General features: G+C 25.9%; 2 protein-coding genes across 5 annotated transcripts; both read right to left on the reverse strand.

Moving 5' to 3' along the window:
• On the reverse strand, nt 1-24,229 carry LOC145834571 (uncharacterized). 3 transcript variants are annotated; one of them, XM_082942027.1, is made up of 8 exons: nt 24,080-24,229; nt 23,595-23,648; nt 23,279-23,338; nt 23,086-23,145; nt 1,091-1,150; nt 903-962; nt 428-613; nt 1-96 (listed from the first exon to the last, which is right to left on the reverse strand). In XM_082942027.1, the coding sequence occupies exons 1-7, from the start codon at nt 24,159-24,161 to the stop codon at nt 435-437; spliced, it is 555 nt and encodes a 184-aa protein (XP_082798153.1). In that variant the 5' UTR covers nt 24,162-24,229; the 3' UTR covers nt 1-96; nt 428-434. The 3 variants fall into 3 exon arrangements, with proteins under 3 accessions (XP_082798153.1, XP_082798154.1, XP_082798156.1); XM_082942028.1 differs by having other exon boundaries at nt 414-613; XM_082942030.1 differs by lacking the exon at nt 23,279-23,338.
• On the reverse strand, nt 8,254-22,249 carry LOC145834570 (uncharacterized). 2 transcript variants are annotated; one of them, XM_082942026.1, is made up of 13 exons: nt 19,996-22,249; nt 18,937-19,060; nt 17,734-17,838; nt 17,438-17,585; nt 16,684-16,821; nt 15,993-16,498; nt 15,626-15,775; nt 14,651-14,784; nt 14,153-14,313; nt 13,384-13,483; nt 9,813-9,956; nt 9,144-9,304; nt 8,254-8,687 (listed from the first exon to the last, which is right to left on the reverse strand). In XM_082942026.1, exons 6-13 carry the CDS (start codon nt 16,369-16,371, stop codon nt 8,567-8,569), a joined length of 1,350 nt encoding a protein of 449 aa, XP_082798152.1. In that variant the 5' UTR covers nt 16,372-16,498; nt 16,684-16,821; nt 17,438-17,585; nt 17,734-17,838; nt 18,937-19,060; nt 19,996-22,249; the 3' UTR covers nt 8,254-8,566. The 2 variants fall into 2 exon arrangements, with proteins under 2 accessions (XP_082798152.1, XP_082798151.1); XM_082942025.1 differs by having other exon boundaries at nt 14,153-14,319.
• Nucleotides 24,230-25,385: the final 1,156 nt, after the last annotated feature.

The following is a 25,385-nucleotide window of genomic DNA, read 5'->3' on the forward strand; positions in this document are numbered from 1 at the left end:
TTTTAAAATAAGTTTTATTTGAGTAATGACACAACATAGAAAAAACCGTAAAAGATTATTTTGTGTTTCGATTCTTCTTACTTTTTCATCGTTAGTCTGAAAAAAAAATCATTAAACATATTGTTTTTGCATAAACATAATCACTTATAAAATAATTGTTTAGAGATAATTAAGTGTACAAGGCTTTAAAGTCAGACACACTAAAAGATAATTATATAACTTAACTTAGAATAATTCTTTACTACACTAACAAAAAACGTTTCAAATTTAAATGTAAATGGCTTTGTTTTTTACCATTACTTTGTAATGAAGTTGTATTAATGCTATATTAATTACATCAATTTTATAAATTTAGGAACATCGACTTATTTAAACAGTAAGATACACAATATTGCTTGTACAAATGGTATTACGTGAATTATGTTACCATATTCTTAACAGTGGAAGTGGTGGATTCCGCAGCCTCTGATGTGATGTCTTCTTCCGTAGCAAGTTCTTCTTCTTCTGATGCACCTTGATCTTCTTCTTGGAAGACATCTGTATCTTCTACTCACTGGAACGCATCTCACTGGGTGGTAGTAGCCTTTTGAGTATCCTTTCTGGTAGTAGTGGTCTGTTTAAATTTAGTGAAACAGTTTTTGAATTTTTAAGCTTTTGTATTATCAATTTTGTTATCATATCAAAATTGTTAACTTAGAAGATAAATCATTTTTGGTAAATGGATATGTTTAAAAGTTATACTTTATAAAAAACTTAAAAGCTAAAGTTGTATAGTTTTTGTGTCCTTTAATAAGCTAATTTATTTTTTAAAACACACAATTAAATCAGTACTTTTAATTCTGTTAATTCCTTGACTTGTGTATAAACAATGTAGTTATCTTGTTTATGTGAATTTTTTTTACCTGGAATTCTGAGTCCGTTAGTTGGTCCGTATTTTTCTTTTGGAGTGTATGGGTGGTAATCTGTAAAACAAGTTGTTTAGTTTTATTATATATATGAGCTTGATGCTACATCTGCTTTTTTTACAACTAGCACATTTCTAAAAACTATAAATGTCTATACTTAAATCTCTATTCTATTTTTGTTTTACCAGGGATTCTGAGTCCGTTAGTTGGTCCGTATTTTTCTTTTAGAGTGTATGGGTGGTAGTCTGTAAAATAATATTAAAACTATAAACTAGAATAACTATCAATTTTTTACTATTACCTTTTATAGAAAATAGACAATATAATCAACACGTAAGTTTATAAATAGAAAACAATTTCATCACATAGTAAAATTAGTAATTCAAAAGTAAAGTGTATAAAATCTTAATCAAGTTAGTAAAATTAACTCCTAATTATCCAAGCAACATTTTCAAATACTTTTTTATTGTAGTTTTTAGTTACCTGGAATTTTAAGCCCGTTGACTGGTCCGTACTTTTCTGATGGAGATGGCAAGTCTATAAAAATTTGATTTAATTATAAATAACAAATGTATGATATTATATAAAATAATATACATCTTTTATAAGAAATTACTAAAGAGAAACATGTTATATATCTCAATAGAAAATGTTGAAATGATTTAGTAGCAACTTAAAAAACAATTATAGCTTTATTACTTATATTAAGAATAAAATGAAAACTTAAAAATGTATTAAAAGTTTTAGTGTTAATCATCATTCATTCTTTTTAACACTAAACTTCAAAAACATAGTTGTATATTTATATTAATTTGTAAAAAAAAAAATATAATCTGTGTAACAAGAATTGGTAGCAACATTAACCAAAGAAAATTTTGTTCTTTCAAGTTGGAAACTGTACAACTTTTTACTCTGTTTTAAAATATCTATGTATAAACTACTAGTTGTTTTATTACTTTTTATTAGATTTACCTGGAATAACAATTTCTTCTGGGCATGGGTTTGGGATGGCAAAAGCACATCCGACAAGAGCGATAAGAACAATCAATTTCATTTTAATATCAGTAAAATGATAATGAATACTTTAAGTTCATGTGTGCAGCGTTTTATACTAAAATTTTATACCAAAAATCACAAAGTATTAAGCAAGGGCAGCATTAAACTAATTCCGGGATCAGAAGCCACGAAGTAAGACTGTGTTTGGTTTTTAGAACCGCATTTTGAAATGCACTAATCATATTTTGACATTTAACTACTAAATCACTTTACTTTTAACCTTAAATAAATAGAAGCGATGCTTTGTTTGTTTAATTCCGCACTTTCACGTCCGCTTAACTGTAAAACAAACAACTATGGATTAAAACTTAAGAGCTATATTAAAACAAACAGTTACAAATATACCACTTCAAATTTTTCGTAAAACCTACAAAACACGATGACAATAAACGCTTGATAATACATTAGATCTAGAACTTAATGAGTTGAATTATTTAAATGCATATTTTTGTACTACGCAAGTAGGTTAACAAACTATTAGTTGAATTAAACAATAAATAAATGTTTCATGACAAAAATATTGTTGTAAATGCTCTTACACTTTTTATAATTTGATTTTAAAATTTTACCATACATATTTGGTTTCTAAGACATACTGGAAAGGTGTTTAATACTTATTTTTTATTAATATGGTTGTTCCAAAAAGTTGCATTTTATTTGAAAACAAAACTTCTCAACAAAAATGTACTGTTATCAAAAATATTCTAATAAGTACTAATAAAAACTTGTAAGTTGTTTGAAGAATACGTAATTTCTTAATTTGTTTACTACAACTAAATACAAGTTAAACTAGCTTATATCCATATATGTATATAGATATATATATATATATAGACGTAATCTTATTTGAAGTGTATTCGTAAAATTTTTAGTGCTAGGCCAAAATACTAAAAGAAAAACATTTCATTTGTAAGTTTTTAGTATAATTACTAACTTTAGTACTTTACTATTACAAAACTATTTTATGTTTTTTCTCGATGTACATAGCAGAGTTATTTTAGTTAAGTTTTTAAAGTTTAAGGCTATTTTGGATTTAGTTACATATTTTTTGTAGTATTTTTATTGAAATAGATCTATTATTGTTAAGCATTATAAACTAACTTTATTATATTAAAACTTAATGCTTGAAAATACACAATTTCAGAAATAAAAAAGCTCTTTTTAAACTGTTATCTAAAATTCTAAACAACAAAAACACTTATATTATAGTATAAAATACTGTTTTCGTTTTTATATCGGAGTATTAAACATAAGAAATAAAGGTAATGTTTTATATATTTAGTTATTATTTAAATTAATCTACCTTAAAACTATAAAAATCAAGCGTTGTATTTATCAAAATTACTTTAATGTTTTGATTTTAGTCATATTGTCATAAATTACTTTGTGTTATAACAATTGTACAATGGAAGTTTTGGTTAAAATGGAAAGAACAAAAACCTTCCTTTTTCTTTAAAGTTTGTAACATGGTTTTCGAAGTTTAGCTTTAAAAGTTTTAGTAGCCTTAAAAACTTCTATTTATTTTTAGTTATGAACTCATTTTAATTATTTTATAATTGTATTATAATATAAATCAACATTATAGTAAATTTAACACCTAAATACTTTAATTAAGTAGGTTTTAAAAGTATTTGTATAAAATCTAACACGTAATGACGTATCAAAAGAAAGTATAAATAAACTATGTAAAACTATTTAATCTTTTTAATTTTTCTACTTGGTTCTAGTTCAAAGATCGGCAAGCTGCAATCCGCGGGCCGCAACAATGTAAAATTTTGAAACTTGCACTAGATATTTTGGGATCTGAAATAAAAGGTAAACAATGATCTCAAGTACAGTTTACGGGAAGCCTTAATTATAAGAACCTATTAACAATTAGTTTAAAATTTATACAAAAGTTAAATATCATAAATCAAAGTACCGTATACCGTATACCGTATACGTTAGTATACGTTCAAGTACCGTATACGTTAGGTTAATTAACAAAAAAATAGAAAAGCAAGGTTAGTGTGAGATAAGTAACTCTTGTTCAAGAAAAATTTAACCCGTTATTGATTGACAAAAAATACTTTGAATTTTTTTATAAAAATATTTAAAATTAATATTACAGCTAGTCAATCTTTTTCACAAAGTTGTGTTAGTTAAATCTATGCTTAACATTACCTCATGTTTTTTTGCATCTAATTTGAATTTTTTTGAAAATTTATAGTTTTATTAATTACTTCACTTTAAACAAAGTAAATAAAAATATACAGTTTATTTTAGGTTTAGTGTTTATCTTACTAATTACAACATCAAGTAAGTTTTAACTTCTTCAAAATTAAAAAAAAAAACGATCTTTTAAGGAGTTTGAGGTAGATTAGCTTAAGGCTGGGCAAAATTTATACTCAGCGGTTCAGATTTACAAAAAAACCATTCTACGCTAAATAAAAAACATATACTAAAAAGTTGAAAAATACCTTTCAAAAATATAAATATGCTGAAAAAATGGGTTAACTACTATACTACAAAACAAAATTATGAGCATGTTTATGTTATTAATTATAAGAATACTCAATAATATTTGTACAAACCAACTTTTTTCTGAAACTAGACAATAATTTTCCCGCCAGAGAGTGCTGCATTCGGATGCAAGCCGCGGATTGTGAGTAGCCGACCCTAACTTAGGTGGTCACGAAAAGCTTTGTTTTTAATACGTATTACGCTAATTTAACTTCAAAATCTTTTGATAGATAACTAACTGTTCATCAGAAAAAATCAACTAAAACAGTCTTCGAAACATACTTTGAACACAGCCCAAAAGTGCGTACTTAAAAGAAAGTAAATATTCAAGTAGTCATAGTATGATTCTAAATTATGTTACTCTCATACTCAATTATCTTGAACTTAAGTAAAAACAAACTTAATTTTCTTAATTGTTGTGAAAATATGTTTAATTTTTATCCAAATTTATTGATGACCAGAGTTAAACTTTTGACGTACTTAATGTGCAAAAAAAAAATGTAAATATTTTAAAATAGTTATCCTTTAGTTGTTTGCTTATCTGTTGACATTTTAAAAAAGTGTTTGAAATTATTTTACTGTATTCTAAACATACTTAAGACTTATATTCTTGATATATAAGTTTGTCTGTTATTCTTTTCTGAATAATTTTTTTTATTTTGTGCTGTGTATGCTTTTAAAAACAGCTTTGCCGACAATTAGTTTACCTTTTTACTGTTTTGAATTTAATTTGATATCTAATTCTAAATATTTAGTCGGCATCATTTTTTTATCCAGTAAAAGAAACAATAATATTTAAATGAATTTTGTAGAGTATTATAAAGCTAACTAAAATTTTAAAACCTGTTGTTACGTCAATAAAATTTCGATGTATAATTTTTAATTAATTTTAAACTATCTTTTTTTAAAACAACACGTTTTAGAAATACACAATGGAAAACGCATTTATCATAAATGATCTCATGAATACAATGCTGACTGCTTTAGAAGAAAACTTGTCAGCTAAAAGTTTCAATGCTATTCAGCTGCAAACTAACTCGCAAAACGTGAATGAGATTGTTGCATATAATGATAATGTACCAACTCAAACTTCTGAGATTTGTAGTGGAAACAAAATTGAGTCTAACTTAAAGAATGATTTTGAGTTCTTAAATTTTCCTTCGTTGGTACAAAACAAAAGAAAAGGTAATCTTATAACAGAAGACTCAGATGTAGTTAAAGATTGTGATACTCCTCTAAATATCAAGCACCAACCTAATTTGCGGAAAGTAAATGATATTGTTGTATCTAATGTTCAAATAATAAGTAAAAATTCTGAACCATCTTGTTCAAACAAAACTAAGTTTACTTTGGAAAATAAGTCTGAGTTGTTAGACGTAGCTCCCTTGATACAAAACAAAAGGAAAGACAGCCTTATAACTGGAAAATTTGATGTAGCTAAAAGTGGTGGTGCTTCTCTTAGTATGGTATCTGGCTCGGTTGAAAACAACATTTCTAAAAATGAACCTAAAAATGACACTGTTTCTATTGATGCAGCAAAAGATGTAACGCGTATTAAGTCTGAATCAAGCATTGAGCTCTCTACTGAGCTGGAAAAGAAAAGAAACTTCGACAAGGGAGATAATGATGCATTGCTTTCTGTAAAGAATAAAAATGACATGATGAAACTCGAAAAAGAAAAAAGTATTTATGATAAATTATCTGGAAAATAGAAAAAGTTAATAGAAGTGTTTAGGTTCAGCTCACTCGAAAGAGAACTGACGCCAGATTATGAAAGCTTGTCTGATGATAGTGAGTTTTTTCTCACTAAAAGTCCTGATACTGAAAGCAACTTTCAACAAGATATTGAAATCTGATGCGCAGTAAAAACACCCGATAGAAAAATATCGAAGAAGACTTTTGAAGTTATCAATGAACGAAAGATAAAATCTAAATCTAAAAAGTTCAGATGATTTAGATCAAATCGAGTTTCTCCCGACCAGCTGCAACCAGAAGTTAAAACTAAGTAAAAGGCGAAGAGGCTAGCTTCGAGTTTTGCTAAAGGACTGAGAAGTTCATTCAATAATGTAAGGAAAGCTTACAAAAGCAGAAGACGATTAAATTTGATGGTTTTATGTCCAGTACCTTTGTTTTTCATGCATTTGTAATATAATGCATTACTTAATAAAATTGATACAACTGGTATTTGTTTCTTTTCTTTTATTTTAATTAGGCAATGACCAAAATCTGATACAAATTGTTACTGCTTTTAGTAGTTCATCTATGACAACATCTAAATTCTAAATTAAGAGTTTCTAAAAAAAATTTAGCACTACTACAATTAGCAGTACTTTTTTAAACTTTATGTCAGCGTACTTTATGTAAGCTTACAATAAAAACAAAAGTAATTTTAAAGTGAAAAGAACTAGTGTAAGTAGAGATAGATATGGATTTATAAGAAGTTTATCTATGATAACATCTAGTTAAAGACTTTTTAAACCAAGCTAAACAGTACTAAATTTAAAAATAAATTCAGTAAAGTAAAGTATAGTGAAATGCTAAATTCAATATCGATATTTATTATAGTTTTGGTTTGTAACATTCTAGTATCAAACCTTATAATGAGGTTAAACAACTTTTTATCAAAGCGTTTTAAACTTATAACAAAAACTGTAGATCTTTTACTTAGTCTACAACATTTCAAAACTTTATGTCGGTGTACTATTAGGTAAGCTTACGAACACTTTAAATATCAAAACAAAAGTGGTTTTTAAATTGAAAACACTAAAATACAGGTAGATAAGGGTATAGAAGAAGACATATTGTGAACTTCGTATGTGATAAAAGCGGTTACATGAAGTTTCAAACTTCAACAATTCAAATTCTTAAAACAATGTTTGAAGGGCCACAACTAAAAAAGTAATATATATTGGAAAATAAAAATACTCCTTGAGATTTAAATAATAATATTATGATGGCAAAAAAAAATCAAATAAATATAGAAGAAGTAGAAAATTGATATCTACTGAAAATAACTTCATTTTAGTAACTTTTGAAACTTGTTAAGGTATATCTCAAAATATACTTAACATTTTTACATAATAAAATTTTTTTATCTAAAATTAATTAAAATATTATGCAGGTAAAATACAACCTTTAATTAGAAGCTTGTATAAAATTTTCTAAATTGTGCGTTAAAAGCTACACAGTAATCATTAAGTCTAAATGCTCGACTACTGTCACTTTAAAACTTTAATATTATTTTGTTTGATCACATAAGATAATAACCTTTTGTTTTATTAAAATGCTTTTAATTATTTTAATTTTCCTAAGAAATTTGATATAAAGCTACTACAACGTGGAATTTTAAAAATAATTATAAATCGTTCTTATTGTTAAATCGAGATTTGCACACAATAATAAGTTTAGTTTTAAAGTTAAGTCTACAAAAATTTGAAATAACTTTCTGATTTTATATAGTAGACATTAAAACAGAATTTGAAACCTGATCGTTAAGTTTTTCTTTATTCAGATATTTGCAATTCTTTGTTTGGCAATTGTATAAAGCATTACTTTTAATAATAAATTCATTAAACCCCGAATTCGAAAGTATTTTAAACAAAGTGTATATGAAACGTAAGTTTTTTCAGCATTTAAATAGTTTTCTACTAGAGCACCACAAGTCATTAGTAAAAGTTAATAAAGGCAAAGGAATAGAATAAAAGTAGACATAACAAAAAAAATAGTTGTTGAATCTTTTCTATTTTAAATAAAAAAATCATCAAAACTGACTTAAAGTACCTTGGCGATAAAACATTTGTTCAACTTACTAATTTTAATGTCATTCTATAAGAACAACAGTTAAATCCTGTGTAATGTATAGATTTAAAAAAAACAACACTAAAGCAATTTTAAAGAAAAAAAAAGTAATAGTTGAAAGCTAGCATGAAAGGTATTTATTTCAGTAATAAAGTTTAACAAACACATTAAAAAAAATATTAACAAACTTCTGAGAAAAAGAAAGTTGTAACAGTTTTTGACATAAAATGTAAGTAAAAGCGAAATTTTATACTAAAAAGCTAATATGGGCAGTGTTTTGAAATTTTTGTAATTGCTTTAAACACTCAAAAAGACTGATGAAGTTTTTTTAATTCTTCATTAAAGCTACATGAAGATATTTGCAGATTGGATCTCGTTCCTAGACTTTGAGTTTTCTTCAGTTCAGTTTTCTTTCTTTGGTAGGCTCTGCAGAGTTACGATTTAGTTTTTAAGCGGACTTGAGAACTTGCAATTTAAAAATAACTTAATTCTTAGTTTTCGATTTTTACAACTATACTGTACAACTTACTTGTAAGTTATTTATATAAAAAACAAAGATATAAGCAATATTTTTTAATAATTTTTTTTTAATACTCGCTATGTTCGAGTATGATTGTTTGTTTCAATGCAAGTAAATTTATGGAGAATGATGCTCAAGTTTTAGCTATAAAATATGAATTTCATTAGCAAGATTTTGAAACACAACATTTCCAATTAGTTTAGATTTTCTATCAGTTATTAAAGTTTTACTTTTATTGACATTTTATGACTATTATCTACAATCTATTTGAACAAGAGTCACACTTTGAAAATCCGTTCGCGCTGAAACTCAGCAATCTTATATATTCTTCAATAATTATTTTTTTTATTATTTACAACAACCTTGCATTCTTAGCTCTCTGCTGCCTCTTGTCCCACACGTGGTAGGAAGTTGCGACGGCCAGCGGCACGACCCCTAGGCCCAATAAAAAATCCCCTACTACGAACATGACAAAGACGCTGTCGTGGGTCGAAGTCTTTTGCACTTTGAACTGGCCGCAAACCTTAAATTAAAATTCGGTTATTGATCGAATGAATGTTTATCTTTTTGATCACGGCATGAAAAAAAGAAACGAACTAGAAGTTTTCTACTTACTTGTGCTAGTTTATTACATAAATAGGTCTAAACAACTTAAAAAAGAAAAGTATTGTAATGTTAATTACATTTAATCGTTATTATTAACTGTTTTTTAGTTTTAAAGGGTTTCTTAAACGAGAAATTCATCCTTTAAAGCCTTTATTAACAAAAAAGGATGAAATAAATCTAAATGTTTAATTCATGTACTTAAATAAACAGTAATGAACATTAAAGTTCTAAAACTCTAAAATTTAGAATTCCAATTTTCACTAACTTAAGATGTACAAAATTTCACTAAAGGTTTTTCACATAAATACTTTTTTATACTTTACAACATGATTCAAAATCATGGACAGGTATTGAAGCCTTGCACGGGTCTCTAATACTTGCTAGAATACATAATAACAATTTGCATCAAATTTAACAAAAAGTACCCCTCTTTTCTTTTCAGGTAATAAGACGCAACAAATGAACGAGGATGAGTGAGAATTGATCATTATTGAGTAAATTTGTCTTTTCTTCCTCTTTTTCAAGTTCACTCTCATCATCTTAGATCCAAATGTGTGGCAAACTGTCATCTGTAACATTACGTACATTATGATATCATACCTACTTTCTATGTTTAAATAAGGTGTAAAATTATATTGAAAAAGGTCTCGCTGGATAAAAACTATTTTAATAAACAATGTATTTTTTTATGCTTGTTAATTATTGATACAGTTTAGAAACAATTAATTGAATAAAAGTTTGTTTTAGAGTCAATTTCATTGTTAAAACAAACATAATACGTTATGTTTAAATATATAAATTAACTATCTATTTAGTTTAGCTTTGTTTTGAAAACATATTTTTAGGTTTTTAGCTTTCAACATGCATTTTAATGATAAAAAAATATCAACATTTAGTCAAGTGCAAGTATTTTCCTTATAGGCTAGACAAAATCTATGTAAGTCTCTAAAGACTGAAATATTTATATTGATCATTATACATCTTTCCCAACTAAATAATAAATTTTTAATGTTAAATGCAATTGACGTAACAAATTATTAGAGAAACGTCTTTACGTTATAAGAAAGAAAAAAATGACTAGAAGTTTTACTTTTTATAAAAATTTCTTATTGTTTCTTTGATTAAGCTTTTTTTAATATCAATTTTTAATACATAAGTACATAAAAGTAAAAATAAGTAATAAAAAAAAACATTGTATATATATTTTTTGAAAATTACAGGTAGTTATGAGACTGTATTTTTAAACATCTTGGAAAATTTTGAAAATATTGTTTATAAGGTAAATTACTACATTACTTCTTCTATATGTAACTAATAATAGTAATTTAGAAAGTTTGTGAATATTTACAGTACACTATACATATAAACTAAACGAATAAAAATATATATACAAAAACAACTAATAGTAAAATTGATGTATTTAGATGTTTGACTACAACTATATTACTTACCTTGAATCGAAAACTATTGAGAAAAAATCATTTAGAAAGTATGCTTTATTAATATTTAACAATTAAGTTTTGTTTTAAATGCATAATAGACGAATAAATTAAAACTAAAATAATAATAAAAAATAGCAGGTTAAGTGAAAACATTTTCAGAAAGTATATAATTATATAACTTATCGACAAATTTATTTTTAAACCACCAAAAAATATTTATACACGGTTTTTTTGTTTTTGTAGGTTAAAAAATTAAAAAGGTGAGTTTTGAAAATAAGTTAGAATACTTTTACAAGTTTACAACACAAACAAAACAAAATACTTACGCTTTTTCTAAAACTTATTCAAAACTTAAGTTTTTGCTTTTTACTAATATAAATAACAATCCAATGCTTTTCATAAAAGTTCTAATATATTTTCACTGAAACTCTTCAGAAAATTACTGCAGACGTTTAGAATAAAACAATAAACTTTTGAAAATTAGTTTAGTGATTAGTTAGATTGCTGTAAAAAAAACAATCAAAAAAACTCTAGATTGTTTACATAATCTGTTTACTTTCTGTTTACATAGTTCAGGTTTATTAAAAAATACTGAGAACCAAATCAATTGAGTTTATACAATTGTTAATAACCTTAAATATCGATAAATCATAGTTGATTGCACAATCGACGTTGTTAACCAGATGTTCTGCTATCTAAGATTTTTTTGTCGCATTTATAACAGTTTTCGTCTATTTACTAGTCGTTCCTTTTATGAACTTTAATATAAATTTAGGTACATGTTCATTCACTCTCGTTTTTAGATGGTTTTGTTTTTTTTGTATTTTACTAAAGTATATAAAACTAGTAAAATGTTATGCAATTTTTTACTTTTGTACTGAATAGTTTTTGAAATCAGAATAAGAACGAAATAAAAAAATTTAAATGATTTTCCACTAAGTAAAACTAAACCCTAGACAAATTTAACAAAACTTTTAAACAACTGCTAATTTCAGTAGTTTGTTCAGCGAAAAATATTTATCTCCAGTGTTTTACTTGTCTAAAACGCTTTTAGTGTTGCACTTAGTGGTTATTCATGCCTTAATTTTTACCAACTTAGCAGTGGTAGTTTTATTTTGAACAGTGTTTCAAATATTCAAGCGTCAGCAGTTTTGTTTCTAAAACGTCTAGGGAATTTACTGTTTTACTAGTTGAAAATTAAAACGCTAAAACATCGATTGATTTTTTATCCCGAGTTGACTTTGTTACAGACATTTGTTTCTAGTTTGAATTCACTTTTCAATCTCTTTGATGGGATTTGTTTTGGTTTGGAAAATGGTAAACTGCTTAAGTTGATTGGTTGGAAAAAAAATTGCCTGAACAGATGTTTGATTTGTTAAAAAGATTAAAGAATTGATAAATGAAGTGTAGAAAATGTGTTGTACTTTGTTACAGTACAACAATGATTTTTTATTTAGTTATCGAGTTTAGAAAAACAAACCTAAATTTGGATGATAGTTTATCTAATAACAGTTTATGTAAACTTAAATATATATTTTGCATTTTTTATTAACTAGTAGTTGTAAACTCAAAAATCTGGTGCGTTTAGCTTTAATTAGTCAATAAAAATAAAGTTACAAACTATACTAAACTGCCATAGAAAAAGTTCTAATAAAATCCTTTAGTAGATGTAATATTTAAGTGATGTAGCATTTGTTATATTTGTAACACCCTATTTGAAAGTTACACTTAAACGAATATTTTAGAGTACATTTATCTTTATATACATAATTTACTTTTCAAAATCTGTAAATACAAGTAAAAATCTTGTGAAAAATGGCACGAAAAGTTTTTTCGACCTGTAATTAGTTGTAAAAAACTTTTATCGATGTTTGCTTCAACTAGTGGTTAAAATTCGTACGTTATGTACATAAAAAATTAAACACTATGGAGAAAAATTACCGGTAAAAGGAATGAAAGTTATGAATGATTTATACGCTCCGTAAATTTTTTAATGATTTTCTCTTTTCTAATGTTAGTTACCATAGTAACTAATTCAAGTGTATATTAAACAACATCAAAAGGTTAGGTTTATTTCGCCCGGCTTTAGTACTTTATTGTTTTTATTTTCGAAACAAAGTAGCTTCTATTTTGACAAATATGTAGTTTAGATACAAAAAGACTTGCTTAATATATGTTTTAAACGTTATAAGAAAGGTCAAGAAAGTCTTATTTTTTAATAAAAACTTATTTTTGTATTATAAAGCTATTGTGAACAAAAAAAGTCGCACATAGTTATTAAAATACGAAAGATGAAATTTTATGACTTATGTTAAAATATGACTAATAAAGGTGGTGTCTAATAGTATGGTTTCAAGAAAATACTCAAGTAGTTATAAACCATCTGAGAATAAGAACCTTTTAAAGCTCAATGTTGCGGTTCTACTCTTATGTATGAAAAAAACATATAAAAGTTTAACTAGCGCCTTTTTTATTTACTAATGTGTCTTAGAAATATTTTTAATTGGCTTAGTATTTTTCGTTACTTAAGAAAACAAAAAATTAATAATTTTACCTCTCTCTTTAAAACTTTTGATCTGAAAAAATCAACGTCTACTGCATTGTGTTCATTATGAAGTTGCATCGAAACTTTTAAATATTTATCCAACTTGTAACTGTTTAAAATGAATTTAATTAAATGATAGCTAATGAAGTTGAACAAAATAAAAATTAAAAATTATTTTTGAAGATAGTAAAAATGTAAGAGATATAGTAATTAATTGTTACATCCTCCAAAAATAAAAAAGAGCTACTATAAGTTTTTTAGTTGTATATAGATTTCTATACTAATTGCGATTACAAATATTATTTCAATTGAAATAATTTAATTTTTCTCCGAAGCTAATATAACTGATGTGTATTCTAATTTTTTTTTAATTATGAGAAATGTTAATGCAGCATTAAACTTTTCAAAACTTATTTAAACTTAAAAATAATAAGTATTTATAAAACGAAATACTTTTACAATTATTCAAAAAAAAACTTTTTTGTTTTCTCAAACAAACAATTAGCGACTTAAAAGATCCAATAAAACTGACTTTTTAAGTCTATATAAAGCACATGTTTTTGGTCAATGTTAGTTTTTTATAAATATATAGTTTTGTAAAACCATAAAAGTAGCAACTGGTGGCCTTATGTCTCAATTTATAAGAAATCTTTTAATATTTTTAAAACTAAATTTTCAGCATAACGTCATCTTTAGTTTTTGCAAACTTTATTTTATTTGAACAAAATAAACCATATGTTAATACTCATAACGTTACTTTTCTTTTCAAATAACTTACGAGAAATGAGTTGTGTTTTTCTGTTTATAAAGAGCCATTTTGAAATCGTCCTCGGCCCCACAAGCTTTATTGAAAAAATTTGTGTACTTTGGTTTCACCGCATGGCCAGCCTTGTCTTTTTTATTTCTATCATCATGTTTTTCAGCCAACTTCTTTGAGGTCTGAGTCTTTTTTTGTTTTTATTTTACATTGGTACAAAATTAAAACGATTTGTTAAGTAGATAGAAGTATAAAAAAAATGATACCTACACAATTTAAACTTTAATGCATGATTAATTCGAAAAAGTTTGTTGTTTTAATTAATTTCATTATATAAAATAAATTGTTTTAACGTTTTGAAAGATTTATTTTTTGTAGTTAAATATTATTTTCTTATAAAATCTAATATGTAAACTAATTTGTTTGAAAATAACTGATTCTTTAAATAAATATTTTCACAACAAAGTAAAATACTTATGTATTGTAAAATTAAATCGAATCATGCTAATCGAGTCTCACAGTGTTAGCAAGAACATCGACGTCAATGGAATTTGAACTTTCAACGCAATCAGCATTGAATGAAGTTGTGTTTTCCGTTGTGAATTCGATGACGTTCGTTGACTTTAGTATTTCCATATCAGCGTTAGCCGTTGCTTTTGTAAAAACAATTAAATTAAGCGTCAATTTTTTTAACCAAATTCATTTAACTATTTATAATAAGTGGCTTTGGTTTATGAATCTATTCTGTGTGTGTATTAAAGGATTAATTCATATCTCATGAAATTGAAATGCTTCAAAGCAAATAGAATAAATCATCTTTGGTTTTTTAAACAATATGAATAATTAATAAGTTTAAAGACAATAAACAACAAAAGCTTTTTAGCTTTAGAATTTAAAACTACTTTTTACATTTCTTTGACAGTTTGACAGCTAAAATGTTATAAATATGAATATAAACCGTTTATAAAATCAACAAATTGAAATTGCACATGAATAGAAAATCATAATTAATAAAAATTTTATTAAATGGTTTATTAAATCTTTAAAACCAAAAGTATATTAAAATAGGAATTCAGTAAATATTGATTACAATCTTAGCTCAATGCAGCATACAGATACTTATTGAAAACCTCCAAGCTACAAGGTTTTTGCATAAAACTACTTTACTAATTACTGGATTAACGTTAAAATTTACCCGTTTTGATTTTAATGCTAAAGAAACAAAACTTTTATTAACAATTGAATCATAATTAATTAGTTTTTTACTTTGTATATAGGCCTCTGCAAAATAATTAAACATATATAAATCTCATAAAACAAAATGTTTTAAATACGTAAGTCTAAGAAACATAAAAAAACTTCGTATATTTTAAATACTTTTAGTTTGTTTAAACATAACCTGCAAAAACAGACAACAATAATTTATACAACAGTGCTGTTCTTATAGTGATTATAACAATTTAATTACTAAAACGTATAAAATTAGTAACTAACGTTTTACCAATTGAATACTAGCATAGTAAGTGCCTGTAAAATCTTCAACATAACAAGATATTGTTCCATTTTTCAAATTTTCTTCTTCAACTGTCACAGTAGATTTTGAAATCGTGTAGTTTTCAGTGACTCCAATCGAGAACGAAACACCTTTTTGAATTTACTATTTTAGGGGTCGGCTAAAATTTAATAAATTGAAAACAGTAAAAAGTTGTTTTAATAAAATTGTATTGTAAAAATTTTAAAGCATCATGGTGCAAAATAACAACTTTTTTTTTGATATTTAAAATCAAATAAAAAACTAACTTTTTACACAATTATTGCTTATAAACAACTAATCATAACTTTAAACATTTTCAAAACCAACCAAACACGGATATTTTCAGATAAGTGGTATCGGCCTTCCGGGGCAGCCTGTCAACAAGGCAGTTGAAGGTCACACTGCTGTTGGCAACCAGGGTCTGGTTCACGATCCCCCACCCCTCCAAGCTCTCCCCCCTCTTGAATATGACGTACACTCGGGTGCGGTAGCAAACACCGTTCTCGTACACGTCTGAGTGGTTGAAAGACGGGAATTCGGGTTGGAGATTCTCGCTTTTGCTCTTGCACCCCAGTTTCGTCCACTTGGCGACGAACTCCTCATCGCTCGTTGCTAGGTAACGGGCAAACGCAATGACGTCACAATCACAACGAAGGTTGTCGTTTGGGTGCAGCCCAAGATCGGTGAGGTGGCTCAGCCGCGTCATGACGACGTCGTCGTTGCCGGGCAACGTCAGGAGGCGGTTGTTGTTGAGGCTGAGGTGGGTGAGATTGGGGAGGTCTTCGAGGCAGCTCCAAGGAAAATGTTCGATTAAGTTGTCGGTGAGGTACAACCTAAACAATAAATTTGTAGACTTGGATAAAATTTTAACCAACTGAAACTGAGTCGATGTTTAGAAAAGATCAAATAATGAATGTTTTAAAATTAAATTTATTAAAATTTAGTTAGTTATTTTAAATGGTATTAAAATCATTAACTTTAAAATTTTGTATATTTTATCATATTTAAAAAACTTTACTTTTGAATAAAAAGTTGTTTCAAATCTTCTAACAAAATTTTTTAATAAGCCAAGATTTTTAAATGCACTTTCGTTTATGCTGACAATTTGATTGTCTTCTAGTTTCAAAATAAGAACGTTTGGCAGACCTTTAAACATCTGTAATTTTTATTTTACTGTTACATTTAATTTGTATCTAATTTATTTAAAGCTAGTTTTTTTAGTAAAATATATGTAAAAAATAACACTCCATTCTATTAAGGATAATCAAGTTAACAAGTAAAAATAAATATCCTGGACAAGACCTTATAAATTATCCGTTATGTGCGACTCAATTAGCGAAAGGTTTTTTCGAACACCAGGTCCAAGAACCAAAAATTTTGAGCAGTTTCTTTTTTTCCTTAAATAAACAACATATGAATAGCCAAAATAACCCTATTTCTAGTCTAAACAGGATTGACTTATTATTTTTTCGGTAAAGCTATCATTTTTACGATTTTTTACGCATACTTCTTTTAAACATTTTATTTTTCAAAACTAAACTTATATTTTTTATTAATTTTGTCATCAAGTTTTATACTTTTAAGAAACTTTAATCATATGCTATTTGTGGGCATAAACTAATTCTGATTAAATATAAATCGTTTTGAAATTGAGATTTTATTTCATGTTTAGGGATAAAGTTTATTCGAACAAATTTTTGATCTAACAGAAAATCTTTAAAAAATAAGCTTCTTAGAGTAAATAAAATTTGATCAAGTAAAAAAATACTTACATTTGCAGTTAAATTTCTCATATTTTCTTGTCTCAGTCTGAACATTGTCACATTTGACGGAACATCTTTAAAATAGTTTGTGCTTTTGTAACTAGAGCAACTGACATAAAATACTTTTTCTGTATCCGTTTCTGAATAGTTCTTACAACTGTTAAAAAAAAAAAAATAATCGATATATATTTCTACTTGGCGGGAAATTTGTATAAATATTTAATACGACTTCAAAACTGTCTTAAAATATCCAAATATGCTTAAAATAAAATGGTTAATAAAAACAGTTAAACTGAAAAACTTACCTGCAGTTTGTTAAGCAAGATTCACAAAACTTTACATACAAGTTTGTTAAAATGAACAGTACATGATAATCGAATAACTTCATGTTTAAGAGAATGTATTCTAAGCTGTAAGAAGAAGATTTTATTTTAGATGAGTTTGAAATCTATACATTTAATAACTTAAGTTTTTACATGCAAACAGTTATAACATATTTCAAACAAAATTTAAATTTTAAAGTTATTTTTAACTTAATACAACTAAAAAAAAACAGCTACTTAACTAAAAATGTACTTAATTTACCTCAAATAAAAAAAAAACATTTCAAAGCTTTGAACAAATAGTTTTAGTTAACATATTTGCTTCTAAACATTGCAAGATAGATCAACTTGTGATTTTGTAAACACATCAAAATACTTGAGAGTTTAAACTATTGATTTTACAAGAAGTAACGTAGCGGCTTATTTAAATCCCTTTTTTTTTAAATTATACGCTTTAAATGATGTTTTCTTAGCAAGCTTAATTCTAAAACGTTCTAAATCTTCACTGACTTAACATTTTAATTTAAAAAAAACTAATCACCGAAATAAATATGCTGTAAATAATAGTTGTTTAATTGAAGTAGTAGACAAATTTATAAACTTTATTCTTTACAACGGAAGTTTTGGTTTTATTTATCTTCTGTTTTTGTTTACAAATAAGCTTTTAGTTTAATTTTTTTTCTTAAAACAAAGGTCTTCGTATAAATAAGTACTAGTATAGCTAAAATCTAACACAATTTAGTTTTGCTTAACTTTATAAACATTTTTAATAGATTTTAGTAGCATAGTTTTGATTTTTTTGTAGTTTTATTTCGTATCTAAACCATAAGTCTGTATACAAAAAATAATCATAAACTTATAAAGTTTTAAAGTTAACGTAAAAAACTAGTATTATATTGATTATATTTTAATTTTCAGATAAAACAATTTTCAATTCTTGTAATTCCTTACCAATTTATTAGTAAAAAGAAATTGAGCTCATGCGATCAAAATATATCGGTACTAAAACACAAAACTTTCTATACCCAGCTTTACTCTAAAGTAAATTCTCGCCTAAAAAAACTCATTAAACCGAACAAATAAAGCGTGATAAAAGTTTAAACAAAAAATAATTAAAAAGAACAAAAAAGCGTGCTTAAAATTAAAACACGATTTTTTTTTTCTAACTGATTAAGGCAAACAAACAAAATTGTGGAGATGTGAAACTGCTTGCATGTTGAGGCGAAGACTTGTGTTGACTTTATTAAATATTCATATTGATTTTCTCTGTTTTATTGTTGGCAACCGATTGACTCTTGGATGGTGTCAACTGTTAAAGTAGAAGTTAATAAATCACGATTAGAATGTTTGTCAATAATTAAAAAAAATCGGTTGTATTTTTTGTTGTTTTTTTTTTCATCGTGAACTCGGAAATAAGCTACCTAATTAACAATTTGTGGTTATATACGATTTGGTAACATTTTTAAATGACTGTTTCTCATTATTGAATCAACTTTTAATCAACTATAAATTTGTCAATAATTTATGATTTATATTTATATTGATGACATAATAAAATGTTTAAGTACTTTGAACTTTGTAACTTTAAATTATAAATTTTAATTAATTTAAATACTTTCATATAAGCTCTATAAAATTATAAATGTTTAAAAAAAGTTATTGATTAAACTTTTTGGTATAGTTTTTTTGCTTTTTAATTTTTGGTAAAAAAAACAAACACTTGAAAATTAATTTAGCTACTCACGTTTTTTTAAGTTAAAGCAAAAGTAAATAAAAAGTTATCATTGGTTTAAAATGTGTTTTTTCGATAACTTGTATAATTTTTGTTAAAGAAAAACTTTTCCAATTTACTACTTGTAAGTTTTAAAACGTTTGCAGTGTTTTTATTTCTGTAAATTAAAATAATAATGATAAAAATAATTTCAAATTTTGTTTAGTGTTTAATTATAATTGATATTCAAAGTTTGTAAACATAGTAGATTTGTACCAAATTTTTACTTTTTTATGTTTCATTTTATACTCTCTTTTTTTATATTTTTTTATTGAAATATTTTTCTTCAACTAGTTGTATTATATATTATCAGATTTTTTTATTATCTTAAAAACGTTTAAACGATGATACGTTTCAAAATTATTTTGTACAAAAATTAAAAAAAAAATCGAATGGTTAAAATCTTGTTAAAAAGTCAAGACTGATTTTAAAAACTTAAATTAATTTTTAAGAGAAAAATATTTTTATTGTACTCGAATGTAGCTCCTTCTTAACAGAAGATGACTTTGCATCCTTGACAGTATCTTCTTCTTAGGTAGCAGTCTCTTCTTCTTCCGTATCTCCTGCTTGGACGACGTCTGTTGTGCCTTCTGTATCCTTTGCCGTAGTAGCCTCTCGAGTAACCCTTTCCTCCGTAGTAATGACTCAACAAAAACAATATGTGTTGAACTTAAATTGTTTTAAGGTTTTATGTTGTGTTTTTCTGTGAACCCTGTCAAAGTGTTGTTTAATGTGTAAAGAAAAACTATCTCTTAAGAAAGTAAAAAAAAATCCAAGCCATAGTATTTTATTAGAAATTTAATAACTTAGATGATATAACGCTCGCTATTTGATGTTCTGATGCTCGATTCTAGACGCTCGCTATTTGATGGTTGATATTAGATGCTCAAAACTAGATGTTGAATTAAACTTGATGATGTGTGGACCATGCGAACGTAATTTGATGATCGTAACTTAACACACAGCTTAATGTAACATTCATCTAACGTATTTGAGACACAAACGCCGATATATACGCATTGGAAAGAACTTATCACTTTCGAATAAACAATGTTGTTTTAGAAATTGGAAAAATTGTTTTGAAAAAGCTCAGAGACTGTTTTTAATTTTACAGCTGTTTTAGTTCTAAAATAAATTCTTTCTCAAAACTATAAAATAATGCATGCCTTTGCTACAAAAGCTTTGGATTATTACTGATAGCTGAAAAGAATAAAAATTAAAAACATTATTTAATGAATAACTTGTATACATAAATGTACATTCTTCTCAAACAAGTTAATTTTTTTAATTCTTGTACAAGTGGTCTAGTGCCACTTCGTTAATAAGTATTTTAAACTATAAAAAGTTTAAAAAAATATTCGAACAATCGAAATTTATTCAACTTAAATCTTATAAAAGTTTTGATACTTATAAAATTAGTATTTACGATGAAAAATCAGAACTTCTATATACGTTAGTCATAGTTACTCCATAGATCGGCATTAATTTTCTTACCATAGGTCTTGTTGTCGTCTACTTGACGTATATGAAATTTATGACTATTAATCGAAATAAACTAATTTGAACTTATGTGGAGCAATCGGTTTTCTTTTATACGGATTTTTTGCATTAAAACTTTTTCCAGCTTTATCACAGCTCCAGCTATATTGACTGCAACTCCGCCACTACAAAATTTTGAATAACAAAAAAAAGTGTTTTGTTTATCTTCAGCACTACAAAACTTTTTTTTTTTTTTGCTATCACAATAGATTATATACCATTTAGTTTTCGGTGGTACAACTGAAACAGGGCCCCATTTGAAACGGGTAAGTGTTAAATGTGCATAAAGGAACATTTTTGCAAAAAAATATTTTTGCACGGTCTCAATTTTGCACGAGAGGTCACTTTTGCTCGAAAATACTTAAGCATGGATTTGATTTTTTTTCTATTTTGTATTTTCTTTTATTATTTTTTTTATAATCTTTACTATCACTGTTACCCCTAACCCTTAACTGTTAATAACTTTTTTTCTCTTTTTGATTTTTTATTAAATCATTTATAACTTTTTTTTTTATAAATAATTTTCATTTGATTTTTTTATTTAATATCACTGCTGCCGCTAACCTTTACCCTCGGTAGGTAATTTTTATTAATCTATTTTATATTTTTTCTTGTTTTTTTTATTAATTTTTTATCCCTTGTGCAAAAAAGACCCTTCGTGCTAAAGTGACCCCTCATGCAAAAGTGTCTTTGTGCAAAAGTGTTCCTTCGTACATATTTGACCTTTCGTGCAAAAATTTCTTCGTGCAAACTTGACCCGTCCCCATTTGAAACAGCCCCTCAAAAAGCTTAAACTACAAAAATAAGCCTTTATAAACACTTTAATTTTTATTTTATTTTATTTTTCTAGGTTGAATAACAGCTCAAGCATTCTACCCCACCTTCGTCCCCTGTAACAACTGTTTTATTTCCTGTGTAATAAACACATAGCGTTTATTAAACTATTTATTTATTTACATTTATTGTGTTTATTAAACTTATTCAAATGCAATGATAATTTAAGCTAATTCAAACTTAATGAGTAAAACTAATTTTCTTCTTTTTAAGCCTACATTCAAATACTTCAAGTATTATAAACTAAATATGACAACGAGTTTTAAAATAAGTTTTATTTGAGTAATGACACAAGATAGAAGAACCGTAAAAGATTTTTTTTGTTTCGATTCTTCTTACTTTTTCATCGTTAATCTGAAAAAAAAATGTTTAAACATATTATTTTTGCATAAATATATTCATTTATAAAAAAATTGGTTTAAAGATAGTTTAGTTTACAATGCTTCAAAGTCAGAAATACTAAAAAAAATTATGTAACTTAATTTAGAATAAATCTTTTCTAAACTAACAAAAAACGTTTCGAATTTAAATGTAAATGGTTTTGTTTTCTACCACTACTTTGTAATAAAGTTGTATTAGTGCTATGTTTAACTTACATCAATTTTATAAATTTAAACATCGACTTTATAATTAAATTTAGGAACATTGACATATTTAAACAGTAAGATACACAATATTGCTTGTACAAATAGTATTACGTGAATTATGTTACCATATTCTTAACAGTGGAAGTGATGGATTCCGCAGCCTCTGATGTGATGTCTTCTTCCGTAACAAGTTCTTCTTCTTCTGATGCACCTTGATCTTCTTCTTGGAAGACATCTGTATCTTCTTCTCACGGGAACACATCTCACTGGGTGGTAGTAGACTTTTGAGTATCCTTTTTCGTAGTAGTGGTCTGTGTAAGTTTGGTGAAACACTTTTTGAATTTTTAAGCTTTTTGTATTATCAATTTTGTTATCATATAAAATTGTTAACTTCGAAGATAAAACATTTTTGGTAAATGGATATGTTTAAAACTTATACTTTATAAAATACTTAAAAGCTAAAGTTATATAGTTTTTGTGTCCTTTAATAAGCTAGTTTATTTTTTAAAGCACAAAATCAAATCAGTACTTTTAATTCTGTTAACTCCTTGACTTGTGTATAAACAAATGTAGCTATCTTGTTTATGTGAATTTTTTTTATACCTGGAATTCTGAGTCCGTTAGTTGGTCCGTATTTTTCTTTTGGAGTGTATGGGTGGTAATCTGTAAAACAAGTTGTTTAGTTTTATTATATATATGAGCTTGATGCTACATCTGCTTTTTTTACAACTAGCACATTTATCAATTTTTTTTTATAAATTTCTATACTTAAATCTCTATTTTATTTTCGTTTTACCCGGGATTCTGAGTCCATTAGTTGGTCCATATTTTTCTTTTGGAGTGTATGGGTGGCAGTCTGTAAAATAAAATTAAAACTATAAACTAGAATAACTATCAATTTTTTACTATTACCTTTTGTAGAAAATAGACAATATAATTAACACGTAAATTTATAAATAGAAAACTATTTTTATCACGTAGTAATGCTAGTAATTCAAAAGTAAACTATTTAAAATCTTAATCAAGTTAGTAAAACTAACTCCTAAATATCCAAGCAACATTTTCAAATACTTTTTTATTGTAGTTTTTAGTTAAAATAAAATTTTAGTTACCTGGAATTTTTAGCCCGTTGGCTGGTCCGTACTTTTCTGTTGGAGATGGCAAGTCTATAAAAATTTGATTTAATTATAAATAACAAATGTATGATACCATGTAAAATAATATACATCTATTATAATAAATTAAAAGAGAAACATGTTATATATATCAATAGAAAATATTGAAATGATTTAGTAGCAACTTAAAAAAAAATAAAGCTTTATTACCTATATTAAGAATAAAATGAAAACTTCAACTTGTATTAAGAGTTTTAGTGTTATTCATCATTCATTCTTTTTAACACTAAGCTTCAAAAACATGGTTGTATATTTATATTAATTTGTAAAAAAAAATTATAATCTGTGTAACGAGAATTGGTAGCAACATTAACCAAAGAAAACTTTGTTCTTTCAAGTTGGAAACTGTACAACTTTTTACTCTGTTTTAAAATACCTATGTATAAACTACTAGTTGTTTTATTACTTTTTATTAGATTTACCTGGAATAACAATTTCTTCTGGGCATGAGTTTGGGATGGCAAAAGCACATCCGACAAGAGCGATAAGAACAATCAATTTCATTTTAGTATCAGTAAAATGATAATGAATACTTTAAGTTGATGTGTGCAGCGTTTTATACTAAAATTTTATACCAAAAATCACAAAGTATTTAGCAAGGGCAGCATTAATCTAATTCCGGGATCAGAAGCCACGAAGTAAGACTGTGTTTGGTTTTGAGAACCGCTTTTTGAAATGCACTAATCATATTTTGATATTCAATTACTAAATCACTTTACTTTTAACCTTAAATAAATAGAAGCGATGCTTTGTTTGTTTATAGACCGCACTTTCACGTTCAATTAACTGTAAAATAAACAACTATGGATTAAAAGCTAAACTAAAATAAACAGTTACAAATATACCAATTCAAATTTTTCGTTAAACATACTAAACACGATGACAATAAACGCTTGATAATATATTAGATCTAGAACTTAATGACTTAAAATATTTAAATGTATACTTTTATATTACGTACATAGATTGAAATTTAACCAATATTAGTTGAATTAAACAATAGAATAAATGTTTCATGACAAAAATATTGTATTAAATGCTCTTACACTTTTTATAAGTTGGTTTTAAAGAGTATTACACATATTTGGTTTCTAAGACATACTGGACAAGTTTTTAATACTTATTTTTTATTAACATGTTTATTCCATAAAGTTGCATTTTATTTGAAAACAAAACTTCTTAACAGAAAATGTACTGTTATCAAAAGTAGTTAAATAAGTATTAATACAAATTTATAAGTTCTTTTAAGAATGCATGATATCGATAAAATTCATTTATTACAACTAGTTAAAAGTTAAACTAGCTTAGACCCATATATATATATATATATAAATATAGACATAATCTTATTTGAATCGCATTCGTAAGATTTTTAATGTTAGGCCAAAATACTAAAAGAAAAACATTTCATTTATATATTTTTAATATAATTATAAACTTCCGTACTTTACTTTTACAAAAATTATTTTATGTTTTCTCTCAGTGTACTGTGCTGAGTTATTTTAGTAAAATTATTAAAGTTTAAGGTTGTTTTGGGTTTAGTTACATAATTTCTGTAGTATTTTTAATAAAATAGATCTATTATTATTATGAATTGTAAACTAACTTTATTATATTAAAACTTAATGCTTAAAAATACTCAGTTTCGGGGTAAAAAAGCTCTTTTTAAACTGTTATCTGAAATTCTAAACAACAAAAAAACTTATATTGTAGTATAAAATACAGCTT

The sequence above is a fragment of the Thalia democratica genome, chromosome 4, assembly GCF_965202585.1.
Source record: "Thalia democratica chromosome 4, ktThaDemo2.hap1.1, whole genome shotgun sequence".
In the NCBI taxonomy this organism is placed as follows: domain Eukaryota; kingdom Metazoa; phylum Chordata; class Thaliacea; order Salpida; family Salpidae; genus Thalia; species Thalia democratica.

Coding starts and splice junctions, on each gene's coding strand:
- LOC145834570 (XM_082942025.1), bottom strand. CDS start 16,371: ATGACGCGGCTGAGCCACCTCACCGATCTTGGGCTGCACCCAAACGAC. Junction 14,785..15,625: donor TAGTATTCAATTGGTAAAAC/GTTAGTTACTAA, acceptor TTTTTACAAAAG/CAACGGCTAACGCTGATATG. Junction 9,305..9,812: donor TACCTGAAAAGAAAAGAGGG/GTACTTTTTGTT, acceptor TTTTAATTTAAG/GTTTGCGGCCAGTTCAAAGT.
- LOC145834571 (XM_082942027.1), bottom strand. CDS start 24,161: ATGAAATTGATTGTTCTTATCGCTCTTGTCGGATGTGCTTTTGCCATC. Junction 23,649..24,079: donor AGAAGAAATTGTTATTCCAG/GTAAATCTAATA, acceptor AAATTTTTATAG/ACTTGCCATCTCCAACAGAA. Junction 23,146..23,278: donor TAATGGACTCAGAATCCCGG/GTAAAACGAAAA, acceptor CTTGTTTTACAG/ATTACCACCCATACACTCCA.